The sequence below is a fragment of the Vipera ursinii genome, assembly GCF_947247035.1.
Source record: "Vipera ursinii genome assembly, chromosome: 2".
Classification (NCBI taxonomy): domain Eukaryota; kingdom Metazoa; phylum Chordata; class Lepidosauria; order Squamata; family Viperidae; genus Vipera; species Vipera ursinii.
This window is the reverse complement of record NC_139513.1, coordinates 126,322,865-126,336,680: the sequence shown is the minus strand read 5'-3', so window position 1 is coordinate 126,336,680 and position 13,816 is coordinate 126,322,865. Positions and strand designations below refer to the sequence as shown.

General features: G+C 40.5%; 1 protein-coding gene across 6 annotated transcripts in view; it reads right to left on the bottom strand.

Annotated features, from left to right (window-relative positions):
- Positions 1 to 13,816, bottom strand: part of CARD14 (caspase recruitment domain family member 14) — a 39,075-nt gene that overhangs the window by 11,466 nt on the left and 13,793 nt on the right. For 5 of the 6 annotated variants that reach the window (XR_014491312.1, XR_014491313.1, XR_014491314.1 and 2 more), the window contains exons 6-13: positions 10,507 to 10,677; positions 9,917 to 10,036; positions 9,101 to 9,226; positions 8,497 to 8,640; positions 7,078 to 7,206; positions 6,770 to 6,879; positions 3,379 to 3,473; positions 2,730 to 2,775 (exon numbers count right to left, since the gene is read on the bottom strand). Coding sequence is in view for 3 of the 6 variants with exons in the window: in XM_083353602.1 (XP_083209728.1) it covers positions 2,730 to 2,775; positions 3,379 to 3,473; positions 6,770 to 6,879; positions 7,078 to 7,206; positions 8,497 to 8,640; positions 9,101 to 9,226; positions 9,917 to 10,036; positions 10,507 to 10,677 (941 nt within the window). In the remaining 3 variants the exon portion in view is untranslated. The remainder of the gene's footprint in view (positions 1 to 2,729; positions 2,776 to 3,378; positions 3,474 to 6,769; positions 6,880 to 7,077; positions 7,207 to 8,496; positions 8,641 to 9,100; positions 9,227 to 9,916; positions 10,037 to 10,506; positions 10,678 to 13,816) is intronic. The other variant, XM_083353603.1, reaches the window with a different exon arrangement.

The window sequence follows — 13,816 nt, the reverse complement described above, 5'->3', positions numbered from 1 at the left end:
ACATGACTGTTAAGTGAATTTAACTTCCCCATTGACTTTGCTTGTTGGAAAAAGATAATCACATGACCCTGGGACACTGTCATGGTCATCAATACATGCCAGTTGCCAAGTGTCTAAATTTTTATTATGTGACCACGGGGATGCTGTAACCATTGTACATGTGAAAAATGGTCATTAAGTCACTTTTTCAAAGCCGTTGAAATGGTCACTAAACAAATGGCTGTAACTTGAGGATTACCTGTACTTATGTATACAGACCCATGACTCTGAGTTACTCTTAAATAAAAGTAATTATATCCACAGGATCACACATTTTCTTTTTTGCCTGAATAAAAATTTATTTTATACCTTTAATATTTGCCTTTTGTAGATTCCTTGGCTAACAATCAGTTTGTCCTTGAGTTACTCCCCACAATTATGGATATTGTAGTTGTTAAAACAGTGACAGATACAGATTGCCTCCCTTCATTAAAAAAACACACCCAAGCTTCTGGCTTTCTATATGAAAACAACTGGGAGGAAACAGACACAGGTTTTGCCTCCCTGAATTGCCTATATATTGGTGTCTCATTTGAAAGTATTGTAGGATACTTGCTGGAATCCTTGTGTTGTTGTAATAACTTTCTTCCAATCAATTATATTCATCAGAGCTCTTAGATTCTTTGATTCTTTCTGATCTAGATTGCCAAGTGAGAACATGGGCAGCTAAAACCTTCTTTCCATTATTTATTTATTTATTATTTATTTATTAAATTTATTGACCACCCATCTTACCACAGGGTAGGTCTGAGCAGCTTACAATATTAAAAGGATAAAACTATACAAACTGTATACACAATACAAATAAAATACTATAAAAATATAACTAGATTATCTCACTTCATATTCCTTGTCTTTGGATTTTTTTCAATACCATATTTAACAGAACAGAATAACAGAAGGGACCTTGGAGGTTTCCTGCTCAGGCAGGAAACCCTATACCATTTCAAACAAATGGTTGTCCAATCTCTTCTTAAAAACTTACAGTGTTGGAGCATTCACAACTTCTGGAGGCAAGTTGTTCCACTGGTTAAAAAATTGTTCTGTCAGGAAATTTCTTCTTAGTTCTAGGTTGCTTCTCTCCTTGATTAGTTTCCATCCATTGCTTCTTGTCTTGCCTTCAGGTGCTTTGAAGAATAGCTTGACTCTTCTTTGAGGCAACCACTAAGATATTGGAACACTGCTATCATGTCACCCCTTGTCCTTCTCTTCATTAAACTAGACATACCCAATTCCAGTAACCATTCTTTATATGTTTTAGCCTCCAATCTCCTAATCATCTTTGTTGCTCTTCTCTGCACTCTTTCTAGAGTCTCAACATCTTTTTTACATCATGATGACCAAAACTGGGTGCAGTATTTCAAGTGTGGCCTTACCAAGGCATTGTAAAGTGGCATTAACACTTCATGTGGTCTTGATTCTATCCTTCTGTTAATGCATGCTTGCTCTGTGTTGGCTTTTTTGGCAGCTGCAGCACACTGCTGCTCATATTTAAGTGATTGTCCACTATGACTCCAAGATCCCTCTCACAGTTGCTACTATTGTGAGGTACCACCTCCTATACTGTACCTGTGCATTTGATTTTTCTTGCCTTAATGTATGTAGAACCTTACTTTTTTCACCATTAAATTTCATTTTGTTAGCACCCAATGTTCAAGTCTGTCAAGATCCTTCTGTATCTTAAGCCTATCTTCTGGAGTGTTGGCAATTCCTGCTAGCTTGGTGTCATCTGCAAATTTGATGAGTTCCCCACCTATCCCCTCATTCAAATCATTGATGAAGATGTTGAAGAGAACTGGGCCTTAAACAGAGCCTTAGGGTACCCCCCTGCACACTTCCCTCCATGTAGATGCAGTTCCATTGAGGACCATATGCTAAGTATGGCCGGTTAGCCAGCTACAAATTCATCTGGTGGTGATGCTGTCTAACCTACATTTTTCTATCTTATCAAGTAGTAGGTTGTGGTCTACTTTATCAAATGCCTTGCTGAAGTCCAAGTAAATTATATCCACAGCATTCCTCTGGTCCACTAATTTCGTCACCTGGTCAAAGAATGCAATAAGATTTGTCTGGCATGATCTGTTTTTGACAAATCCATGTTGGTTTTTGGTAATAACTTTGTTTGCCTCTAGGTGTTCTCTGATTTGTTGCTTGATTATCTTTTTCAGAATCTTCCCAAGTATTGAGGTCAGGCTGATAGGTCTGTAGTTTCCTGGAGCTATTTTCCCCCCTTTTTTGAAGATGAAACTACAGCAGCTCTTTTCCAGTTCTCTGATAGTTCCCCAGTGCTCCAGGATCTTTGAAAGATGTAGTTCAGTGGTTCTGAGATCATATCTGCCAGTTCCCTCAGAACCTTGGGGTGCAGTCCATCTTGTCCTGGTGATTTGAACTCGTCGAGGGTGGACAGAAGCTCACTTACCATTTTCTTGCCTATTTTAACTTGTGTTTCTAATGTTTTTTGATAGGTTGGAGTGTTTCTCCCCTTTGTGTAAAGACAGATGCAAAAATGAGTTAAGTAGTTCTGCTTTCTCCCTGTGGCTTGTCACCTTCTTGCTACATTCTCCCACTAATGGACCAATCGTTTCCTTGACTTTTTTCTTGTTTTTTATATGTTGAAAGAAGCTTTTTTTGTTAATTTGACCGTAAGACATTATAAAATAAAACCATGTCATTGGGGTCTGTGTGTTTACCTCTCAGAGGTGCAAGGGTCTATGTGGAGCCAGAGGGAAGAGCCATCTGTAAGAAAGATACATTCAAACACATGAGAGCAAAGCAATCAGTGGTTGGTTTTTAGCCCAGGACTAGTAAGTAATCTTCAATGCATGCTCATTGTATTTTTCCCTGCCTTGCTAGATATGAGTTCCCAATTTTTTTCTCCTTAAGGAAGAAAAACAATGGGAGGGAAATTGAACATGGCTTTCGAGTGCAAAAGTCGAAATAAGTTTCCCATATTGTAGGGGATTATAGTAGGAGAAAAAGAGAAACAAAAAGTATAGGATTTCCAGGTCTTCCCTAATTTTGGCCAAGCTGGCTAAGTATCCAGAGGTCCAAAAGCTCTGGAAAGCACCAGGCTGATTTGGACCTTCCCTTCCCACCGCCTCTTTAACACAGATTTAATTCTGAACATCTTTAAAACTAATTTGCTATTACTTATGTTATGAATTTGCTTTCACATTATGACGGCTTTAGCAAATAGATCCTTCCAAGTGGCACTGCTAGAATCTCTTTTGGACAAAAAAAAAAGCAGGTTCACAAATACATTAAGGAGGGCGTTTTTCCCTTCCTCTTCCACAGGCTAGAAAAAACAAGGAAAATGTTTTCCCTGTGGGAAACTCTTACCATCTCTCCCCATGTCATATTCAAAAGAGGAATCCCTCCCTTTCTCTTCAGCTGAGGTGAGAGAAAACTCCTCGTCCAGGAACTCCTGAGAACTGCTTCAAGAAGAGACATAAAAGAGAGGGAAATAACAACATATGAATGGAAAAAACAAAAGCTGTCAGAGTTTTCCCATTCTTTTGGGAGGCTGTGAGGGCAGTTAAGAGCATTTTCTGAAGTGGCTTCCAGACTGAAGGCCTGGTGTGACTTGGAGCTGCCTTGGATGGGCATTTTATTCTGAGGGGAATCTGGGCCACAACCTTTATTTGACAATCTATTGTACAGGTAGCCCTCAACTTACAACCATTAGTTTAGTTCTGTTTAAAGTTACAATGGCACATGATCAAACTTCGGACGCTTGGCAACTGGCATGTATTTGTGACAGTTGCAGTGTCCTGGGGTCACATGATACCTTTTGTGACCTTCTGGCCAGCAAAGTCAATGGGGAAGCCAGATTCACTTAACAACCATGTTAACTAACTTAAAAGTGCAGTGATTCATTTAACAACTGTGGCAAGAAAGATCATAAAGTGGGGCAAAATTCACTTAACAACTATCTTGATTAGCAACAGAAACGTGGGAGTCATTTAAGGTCATAAGTTATTTATTTATTTATTTATTTATTTATTTATTTATTTATTTATTTATTTATTTAGATTTATATACCGCCCTTTTCCCGAGGGACTCACGGCGGTTTACAGGGCAAATTAAAATATACAGGTTAAAATTAAATTAAATTAAATAGCCCCAAAATATTTAAAAATTAAAACCTTAACCCAAAACCTTCAGTCCAGGCCGGCAAGCTCGAATAGCCAAGTTTTTAGTTAAGGACCATATTATTGAATACTTCAGAAGTGTGGGCCAGGGCACTTGCTTTCTTTTCTCCTTTTACAAGCTCTTAGCAAATCATTGTCTTTTTAAATGTTTAATTGAACGTGAGGTCCACCATAGCTAAATGACTGACACTCCTCTAAATCAGGTAGAATGATGGGAGAAACATTCAAGGTAGGAGTCCTTTCATATGTGTCTCTCCTTCCAGCCATACCCTAACTCAATTACTTATAGAAAAATGATGAATCTGCTTTTTCATTATTATTATTTTGTATATGTCTGAATTTTACTTGTATTTCATTTTTGCAAATTATTGGAAATTTCTCTATGTGATACGTAATAACATACATGATTGGACTGTATATTTTTTAAAAATAAAGAATATTTCAAGAATTGTTTCTCTTTTGTGTGTGGGGGGGGCAGCAGAGTCAAATCTGACATTTTCAGAATTTTTGACATGCCAGGACCAAGAGGTTTTCCTCAGTGATCTAGGTCAAAGGATAAAGGGATATGTCTTGTGGCCTTTTGAGACATATTTTCAAGTTCAAAAGATCACCATAGCTGTTTCAGTCATGAGCCAGGGATATTCTTAGTCACATCTCCATATTATTTATTTGACTGAATATATAATTCGACATATATTATTTTATGTTACATATTATTTTATATTATACCATATAAATAAAAGCTTTAGAAATTTATTTTATTTTATTACATTTATATACCGCCCTTTCCCAAAGGACTCAGGGCGGTTTACAGGTGATTAAAAAAACAAAATACAAAAGTTAAAAACAAATTTTAAAAAAAATTATATGTGTCCCTGCCTAAATAAAACCCCAGTTAAAATAAGATTAATCCTCAGCCTGGGCCAGAGAGCTCGAAGAGCCAGGTCTTCAGGCCCCGGCAGAATGAACGGAGGTCGGGGCCAGTCCTCAGCTCCACTGGCAGCTGGTTCCAAAGGGCAGGCGCCCCCACTGAGAAGGCCCTATCCCTGGGTGTTACCTGCCGGCAATCTCTTACCGGTGGCACCCTGAAAAGACCCTCCCTGTGGGAGCGCACTGGACGAAGGGAATTTGATGCCGGCAGCAGGTGTTCCCTCAGATATCCCGGACCCAAGCCATTTAGGGCTTTATAGGTCATCACCAGCACCTTGAATCTCACCCGGAGGGCAACCGGAAGCCAATGCAGCTCGCGGAGTAGAGGTGTTACATGGGAGTATCGGGAAACCCCCATCACAACCCGCGCAGCTGCATTCTGCACAAGTTGAAGCCTCCGAGTGGTCCTCAAGGGCAATAGACTGACAAAGAATTGAAATTAAATTGAAATAACAATTCAGTGTGCACAACTACTTTCAACATTCTCTTATTTCCTCTGTGCCCAAAATAGCCATCCTAAATTTTAAGTGTTTCATGCAGCTTCCAAACAGTATTTGTGAGCCTCCACCTCTCACAAACCTATTTTGATTACACTGCAGTGAAATGGACTGTCAAGAAACATAGCATCATTGCATACAGCTTTAGGATATTTTTAACCTGTTAAATCCTTCCAAGATGAGGGAAAATAGCAATAACAATAGCACTTAAATTTAAATACAGTGCTTTATCGCACTCTCAGAGAGGTTTACAATGTTAGTATATTGTCCCCAACAATCTGGGTCTTCATTTTACTGACTTCAGAAGGATGGAAGGCTAAGTGAACCTTGAGCCAGTCAGGATTTAACTTCTAGCTGTGGACAGAACTAGACTGCAATGTTGCATTCTAACCACTGCGCCACCACAGCTCCTCCAGAAACAAAACTGGAAATTGTAGCCCTTTCACAGGATATTCATCATCCACTATTACAAAGTTCTTAACCTGTCATAAATAACGGTTAACAGAATAACAGAGTTGAAAGGAACTTTGAACTTCTATTAGAACAGTAAAGGTAAAGGTTCCCACGCACATGCGTGCTAGTCGTTTCCAACTCTAGGGGCCGGTGCTCATCTCCGTTTCAAAGCCAAAGAGCCAGCGCTTGTCCGAGGACGTCTCCGTGGTCATGTGGCCAGCATGACTAGATGCCAAAGGCGCACGGAACGCTGCTACCTTCCAACTGTAGTGGTCCCTATTTTTCTACTTGCATTTTTATGTGCTTTCGAACTGCTAGGTTGGCAGAAGCTGGGACGAGTAACAGGCGTGCTCACTCTGTTAAGCGGCACTCAGGATTCGACCCGCCAAACTGCCGACCTTCTGATCGACAAGCTCAGCATCCTAACCCACTGAGCCACCGCGTCCCTATTAGAATAGGTCCATTTAATTCTAGTGGAACAAAATACCTGAATGATTGGAGATTAGATTTTATTTTACAGAATCCAATGGAACGTGAAGATTTAAAGGAGTCAGTTTTTACCTCTCAACATTGTGAGAGATAAACAAGTGAAACATTTTATCCCAGCACAGAAAAAAACCTAGAATGTTCTTTGTCATATCTGCAAACTCAGTCTAGCACAAAATATGATATACCTCCACAAATACCTGAAATACTTACCTCCAAGAAAGTGAGTTGTCTTGCATGGCTCTTCTCTGTAGAGAAAGTTTACAAGGCGGGATTGGGCTGCATGATTGGAAACTGTCCCTTTGTTCATGACTTGACCAAGACTACAAAATAAAAGGATAGTCAGGTCATAAGTACCATCCATTGTGATTGAACTCAAATTTCCCCATTCAGAGCTATTCCCAGAGCTTTGCACAGAAGACCTTTGGTCAACTTCACAAGCAGGGGTCACCATCCCTCCTTACCCATGAAATTTAAGAAGATACAAAAGTGGAAGATGGGTGGAGGATTGAAATACACACCTCTGATATGCTCATCAAGCTGTCCTGACTGTCTTCCCGAGGACAGATGGCATGCATTCGTACTAGGGGCTGCTTTCTCTTTGGACAATGGTCCTTGGGTTCAGTGATGGGAGGCCCACTCCTTGGTACCTAAGGAAATTGAAAGTGTCCCCTCAGAAGAATATCTTGATTTACAAGACAGAGAAGAGTCTGTGAGGCTTACATGGCAAACCACCATCTTTCATATGCCATGATTGCCAACAGATGACCCTTAGATAACTGGCTTTCACTTCTCACAATAATTTCACATAATGCTTTTTTTTGATAAAATAAACTGCTGTAGATTAAGTCACCAGCCTTAGCTATACCCTTGCCATTATTTCCTGCTAATAATAAGGATAGTACCAGTTGTAACACATATTGGGCAGTATACCACAAGTGCATGCAAAGCCCAATTTTATCCCAAGCATGCTCATGCTGTTCTTTCCTAGTTAGAATATATAATCTATTCCAAATGTTGCAAGTCAGTGTACCTTGCAAACCACCTAGAACAGTGATGGCGAACCTTTTAGAGACCGAGTGTCCAAACTGCAACCCAAAACTCACTTATGTATCGTCGGGTGCTGGGTGGGCGTGGGTGGGTGTGGCCCACCCACTGGGTGGGTGTGGCCCATTGGGTGGGCATGGCTGCGGTGGTAACAGCAGACTGAATGTGACTAAAAAGTTCAATCAATTCCAACTTTGCGAGATCTTTTTTTTTCCTGTGAGAAGTTGAAATTGATTGATTGAATGAACCTTTTTTTGTTTTTTACACACAGCAACAGAGGCCTAAAGCAAAGAGGTTTTATAAAACCCAGCTGAAGACCTAGGAGTGGGGCGACGGCAGGCGTGCCCACAGAGAGGGCTCTGCATGCCACCTGTGACACACGTGTCATAGGTTCGCCTCCACGGACCTAGGACATACACACAGTGCATTAATATTCTGTCTGATAAAAGTGTAATTCAGTGAGTTATGAAAGAGAACATTGTGAAGGTCTGTAAAATGACCTTGGGAAACAGGAGGAAGAGTTGCAGGTAAGACAACCATCATGCAAAAGATACATTTCAGCCCACAGAAGCAGAAGGGACCCTCCCTAGACTTCTGCAAAGTAAAAGAGGGGAGAAATACTTTTAGATTTACAAGATTCTGTTACTGCAATTTTGCAATAAAGATAATGCTAGTACTTATTATTTATGGTCCTTATCTTGAAGGAAACAGCTATTTAAAAAGAAATTAAATGGGAAAATTGAGAACACAAAATAAAATTCCATTTATTCTATAATAGCTGCATTTTGAATTTTGTGACGCAGGCTTTCAAATATTAGGATAACGCTAGAGGCATTTGGGAAAGTATAGATTTCTCCCTTTCTCTCCTAAGCCCAACCATGATCATAACTTACAGTAAACACTAAATATCCCATGCTGGCTTTTTTCCTGAGTTCACAAATTTCATTTGTGAGCTCAAACACTTTACGACGAAGGGAATCTTTCTCCAGGAGGCTTTGGGAAATTTCCAACTGGGCAGTGTCCCTGGCATTGTAGGCCTACAGGATTTAGATAGAGATACACTACATAAGAAGGTTTTGGGAGAAACAAAGACAGAAACAAGCTACAGGTAACAAGAAGCACATTTCATGCAGTAATTAAAACTTAGGGATAGCAAGAATTAATACAAAGAAGGGGGCATAGTAACCCTAATAATACTATAGTAACTTTAATAATATTTAATTGTAGCATTTGTAGCATTGTAGTATTTGACATATTGAACAACTGGAAAACCACATGAAGCCTAGATTGCAAAGCACAAAATTAAATAAAAATCTCAGTACTGAGGTATTGAGTTCTACCAGTGGACTTTATACAACATAAACTATTTAAGTTGGCAATCACCGTAAAGTTCAATCATGTTAAGATCTCTGCCAACAAGACAGTTTCTCACCTTTTGACAACCTTTTTGTCACTTTGACGGAAAAGCTGTCATTTCATAATCACATTTTCTAATACCTGATCTCTTTCTTTCTGTAGATCAGCTATTTGAGCCTGAAGGGCACTGATTTGCTCCTTGTAGATCTCACAGTCTACTTTCATCTTTTGACATTCAATTAAAGTATTTTCTTTTTCTTCCCAACACTGCATAAAAATACAAATACAGCAACATGAAAGTATTTTTTTTGTATTTAGGACCCTTTGCTCTTATTACATGTAATATTGGCAAGTCTTACAAAAACAGAGTAGCCTAATATGGCCTAAATTCTCTTTAACCTCCTATTACAATCTGATGTCTGAGAACAAAGATAAAAACTTTGTATAATTTGTAAGCCACCCACAGTCACCTTGTAGGGAAGATGGATGACATAGAAATTTAATAAATACATCAATTAAACAATTTTCCTATAACCACCTTGCAAGCACATGGCAACAATGCTATTTTAAGACGTCAGGATTACTAGCTCAAAATTACTGACTCCTATATTAGAGTTATAATGCTTTCTGTATGTAAAACCAACATTACAAAATATCTACTCTTCTTTAGCCCTTTTAGATCATATCAAATAAAGTCATTGTTCTTAAACAGGGTTGTCCTTGAGCACTGAAAAAGGACTGATCTTACTGCAATTAATATACTTTTTATTTTCACATGTCTGCTGCCATGTACATAAGAGACGAGCTACTTCCAGACCCCCGTCGTGTAAGGTAGGCACAAAGGAGAGTGGCAATTTCTGAAAGTATAGAAGATGCCTCTCCTAGGCACATAAACAGACTTTCTCCCTCCCTCTTGCATAGGAGCTGGTAACTCTTCAGGTAGCTTGGCATTCTCACCTGTTTTCGCTGATTCTCAGCAAGTGCTGCTTGCTCTCTCAGTGAGTGAAGTCGATTTAGCAATTCCTGTTTGCCCTCCAGAGCATCATCAAGGTTCTGCTCTAGAATATCTTTCTGCACCTGGACAGGTAAGGGAGGCTTATTAGAGAAAGCTTTTTCATCCCAACCCCTGTCCCATGCCACACCTAGAGAGGAATTGGGGTGCCCACATGGAGGAGGCCCTCAAGTTAGACAATTGCCACCTAACTGCAGCCTGAAAAGAACATTGTGCAGCTGTAGGAGACGTATACAAAGGTGTGCTAAGTCTTGATTAAATGGGCTGAAAAAAATCTTTTGCTCCACATTGTGCAAAAGCCTTTGGCTTACCTTTGCAAGAAAATGCCCTTGGCCAAGAAAGCTCTGGTCATGCTACCTCCTGCAAACTCATGTGGTTTTCTTCACAGATTTACCTCCCCTAGCTTGCTCCAAAGAATCCTGAAACTGTCACCTGGTGAAATTACTAATAATTCTGTGTCTCAGATCTCTTATCCTCTCTATTATTCCTAGGATTATTAGGAAAGGATAGGAACATAGCTGACAACTTCTTTTACCACACTGAAGGTTTCCAGCTCCAACAGTGATTTGAGATGCTCATTCTCTTCTCTCAGCTTTAAGAGCTCATCTGTCTGCATCTGTGCATCCCCAGATATTCTTGAGGGTCTTTCCCTTTTATGGCATGATGACATCTGGGCTCGCTGTAATTCTTGCTTCATCAGGTAGAGCTACCATTGACAGGTACACAGAAAGAAAGGAAAAGCTGTGAATAAGGCTAGCAGAGCTGAAAAGTAAGTTACCAGTTTGGGCAGTTCCCTCCACAGCATCAGTCCTGAACTTCTTGCTTTAAGAATTTACCGCTGATTAGATTTTATCCAACCATATTACTTTATAAGGAACTCAAGGCAGAGAATATAGCTAGTATTCCTTCCTCCTCCTGTTTTTCCCCACAGCCACATTCCTAGGAGGTGGACTGGGGTGTGAGAGAATGACTGGCCAAAGTCACCCGGTCGGCTTTCATGCCTAAGGCGGAACTACAACTCCCAGTCTCCTGATTTCTAGGCCAGTACTTTCACCACCACAACAAACTGGCTGAAATGTTCCTCTAAGCACAGCACATCCAACCAATGTGAACGGACCAAAATCAAAGTTTCTGAGAAATAAAATGGAAGTAAAGCCCAAAGTTTGCAGAACTACAGAAAAAAGCTTTTAGGGGAAAAAAAATTAATTAGAGAATATTCCCAGTCCCAATCAGTCCAAGAAAAATCAAGCACTGATTGTTAGAAATTGGTGTGTGTGGGGGAGAAATGGGGAAAAAAATGGAAAACAAAGCTCGGGCTTCGGTGCGGAATGTTCAGAAGGTGCAGGAGAGCACGGCAGCCAGAAACTCTAATAGAAAGTGAGGATGGACCACGTCCTCAATTAATTGCAGCTGCGATTACTAAACACTAAATGGAAACTGTCTTCTTCTACAGCCCAAGTGTACTGATATCCAGTAAACCCAGTTAATTGAAATAAAGATCCAATTGATCACATCACAGAAGGAAGAAGAAAAAAGGCAAAGGGTAAAGAAATCATAGTAGCCAATTATTCTTCTATTTCCTTGGACATAAACCTGATTCAGCTTGGTCAAAAATACAACCAAACTCAACTGTAATGTACAGACAACCCCCCCTGTAGGAAACCTGTCATATTTCCACCTTAGGCTCACATAAAATGGCGCAGGTCTGGCTCAGGGCAGAGACAAGTTTTCAGATGACCTTGCTACGTGCAGACGGACACCCGTTGGAACACGTACAAGAAAGTAACACATACAAGATAGTTACAGGAACAAAGACATTCCATGCAGAAACGTAGCTAATTTATAACCTTAAGATACCTGCTTGATGTATAGTTGAAATGCAACCATTTGTAAACATAAGATAATTCCTTCCTGCATAACTAAAATGTAACCATTTAACTGCTTGTTGCTTGTGCTGACTTTGTAACCTATGTTAACTTGCTGACTTTGTAACCTGTGTTAACTTGCTGACTTTGTAACCTATGTTTCCAATAAAAGAGAGCTTAGGACTTCAGTCTGAGCCCTCATCCCGAGAACACTCAGAGAGACGTGTCCTCATTCATTGGCAAGTCCATGAGGAGCCCGCCGGGTGCGAAGAACCCGCAACTGGTGACCCCGACGTGATCTGCTGCGAGCGGATACGTCTCTGACGGTCTCCATACTCATAGCCTGGAATAGGCTGTGCACCCGATCTCGCCTCGTGAAGACGACGATCCATTCGTGAGTATGGGGAACAAATTTTCTAGGCAACAGGCAGCGCACCTGAAAGAGCTTGAGGAAATAGTCAGAACTTCTAATATTTTACTTAAAAGTAGTGGCAAACAATTGCCAGCAGTTTCAAAAAAGGAGCTGAAAGCTTTACTAAAATATATTTGGGAAAATACTCCGGCTTATCCGGAAAAGGGCTCGTTGAAAACAGGGACATGGAGAAAAATTGGAGAATGGCTCCATGAACCTCCTCGAGCACCTCCAAAAATGTTAACAACCTGGCGAGTCTTAATGGAATGTTTGTTGATTCACGAAAAGGGACTTAAAGAAGCCTTTTCCGTTTCTCCGGCTCCCCCTCCTTATGAGGAACCTATTCAGCCGGGAGAAACTCAGCAGGGCACCTCAGCTGCGGCTCCCAGTGCCCCTCAGGCTCAGCCAGAAGTAATTAACAATTATCCTAGAGAAGGAATGGTGGCAAATGCTGTTAGACAGGCCGCCCGATCAGGACAGCTAACATTGGAAGATTTGTCTTGCTATCCAGTAAACATCCAGCCAGCTCCGGCAGCTGGAGGAAATGCTGTTCACACATATGAAGGACTGCAATGGAATATAGTGAAAGATCTTAAAAAAGCTGTTGCTTCATATGGCATTCAATCGCCTTTTGTACAAGGACTCTTCGTTTCCATGGCCTCTACTTATGTGATGGCATTGGTAGACTGGAAGTCCATTGCACATATGATACTGACACCTTCACAATATGTAGTTTGGGAATCTGAGTATAAAAAAGAAATAGAGAAAAAAATTCTTGCTGGATTACCTCAAGGAGTAAACAGGGATCAATTATTTGGCACAGGACAATTCGTTACAAATGACCAACAGGCTCAAAGCCCAAGGGAGGCTTTTAATTTGATACAGGAAGGGGCTTTAGCAGCTTTCCGCAAGATAGATGATCCTCACGGAAAAGCTAAAATGTCTTTTGCAAAGGTTTATCAAGGTCCCAATCAGGCTTATTCAGACTTTGTGGATAAACTGCAGGAGGAAATAACAAGGCAAATAGACAATGAATATGCCCGAAATGAACTCCTGTTAAAATTGGCTTATGAAAATGCTAATGAAGACTGTAAGAAATTGTTAAAATCAATTATTGCCATGCCAAATGCCACTCTTGCTGATTATTTAAACGCATGTCGCATAGTAGGCACAACGGCATATTCCATGGATGCCCTGGCTATGGCACTAAATAATGGAGGACAAAGAAAACCAATGGGAAATTGCTTTCACTGTGGCAAGCCAGGCCATTTCAAATCTCAATGTAGAGCCCCTGGTGGAGGTGCCTCCAAATTTGGCAATCAATTGGCTAAACCAAAAACGGTGTGCCCCCGCTGCAAAAAGGGGTTCCATTGGGTCAATCAATGCCGCGCCTCTTCTAGCTCCCAGCAGGGAAACTAGAGGAGGGGCAGTCAGCCAGCCCGACACCAAAGGCTGACATTTCTTTTCCTCTTAACACTTCTAACCCCTCTGAACTTTTCCCTGATCCTCTTTTTCATTCTCCCCCTATTCGCATAGTCGCCTCAGAAGAGGTTGAAATTAATGTTCCT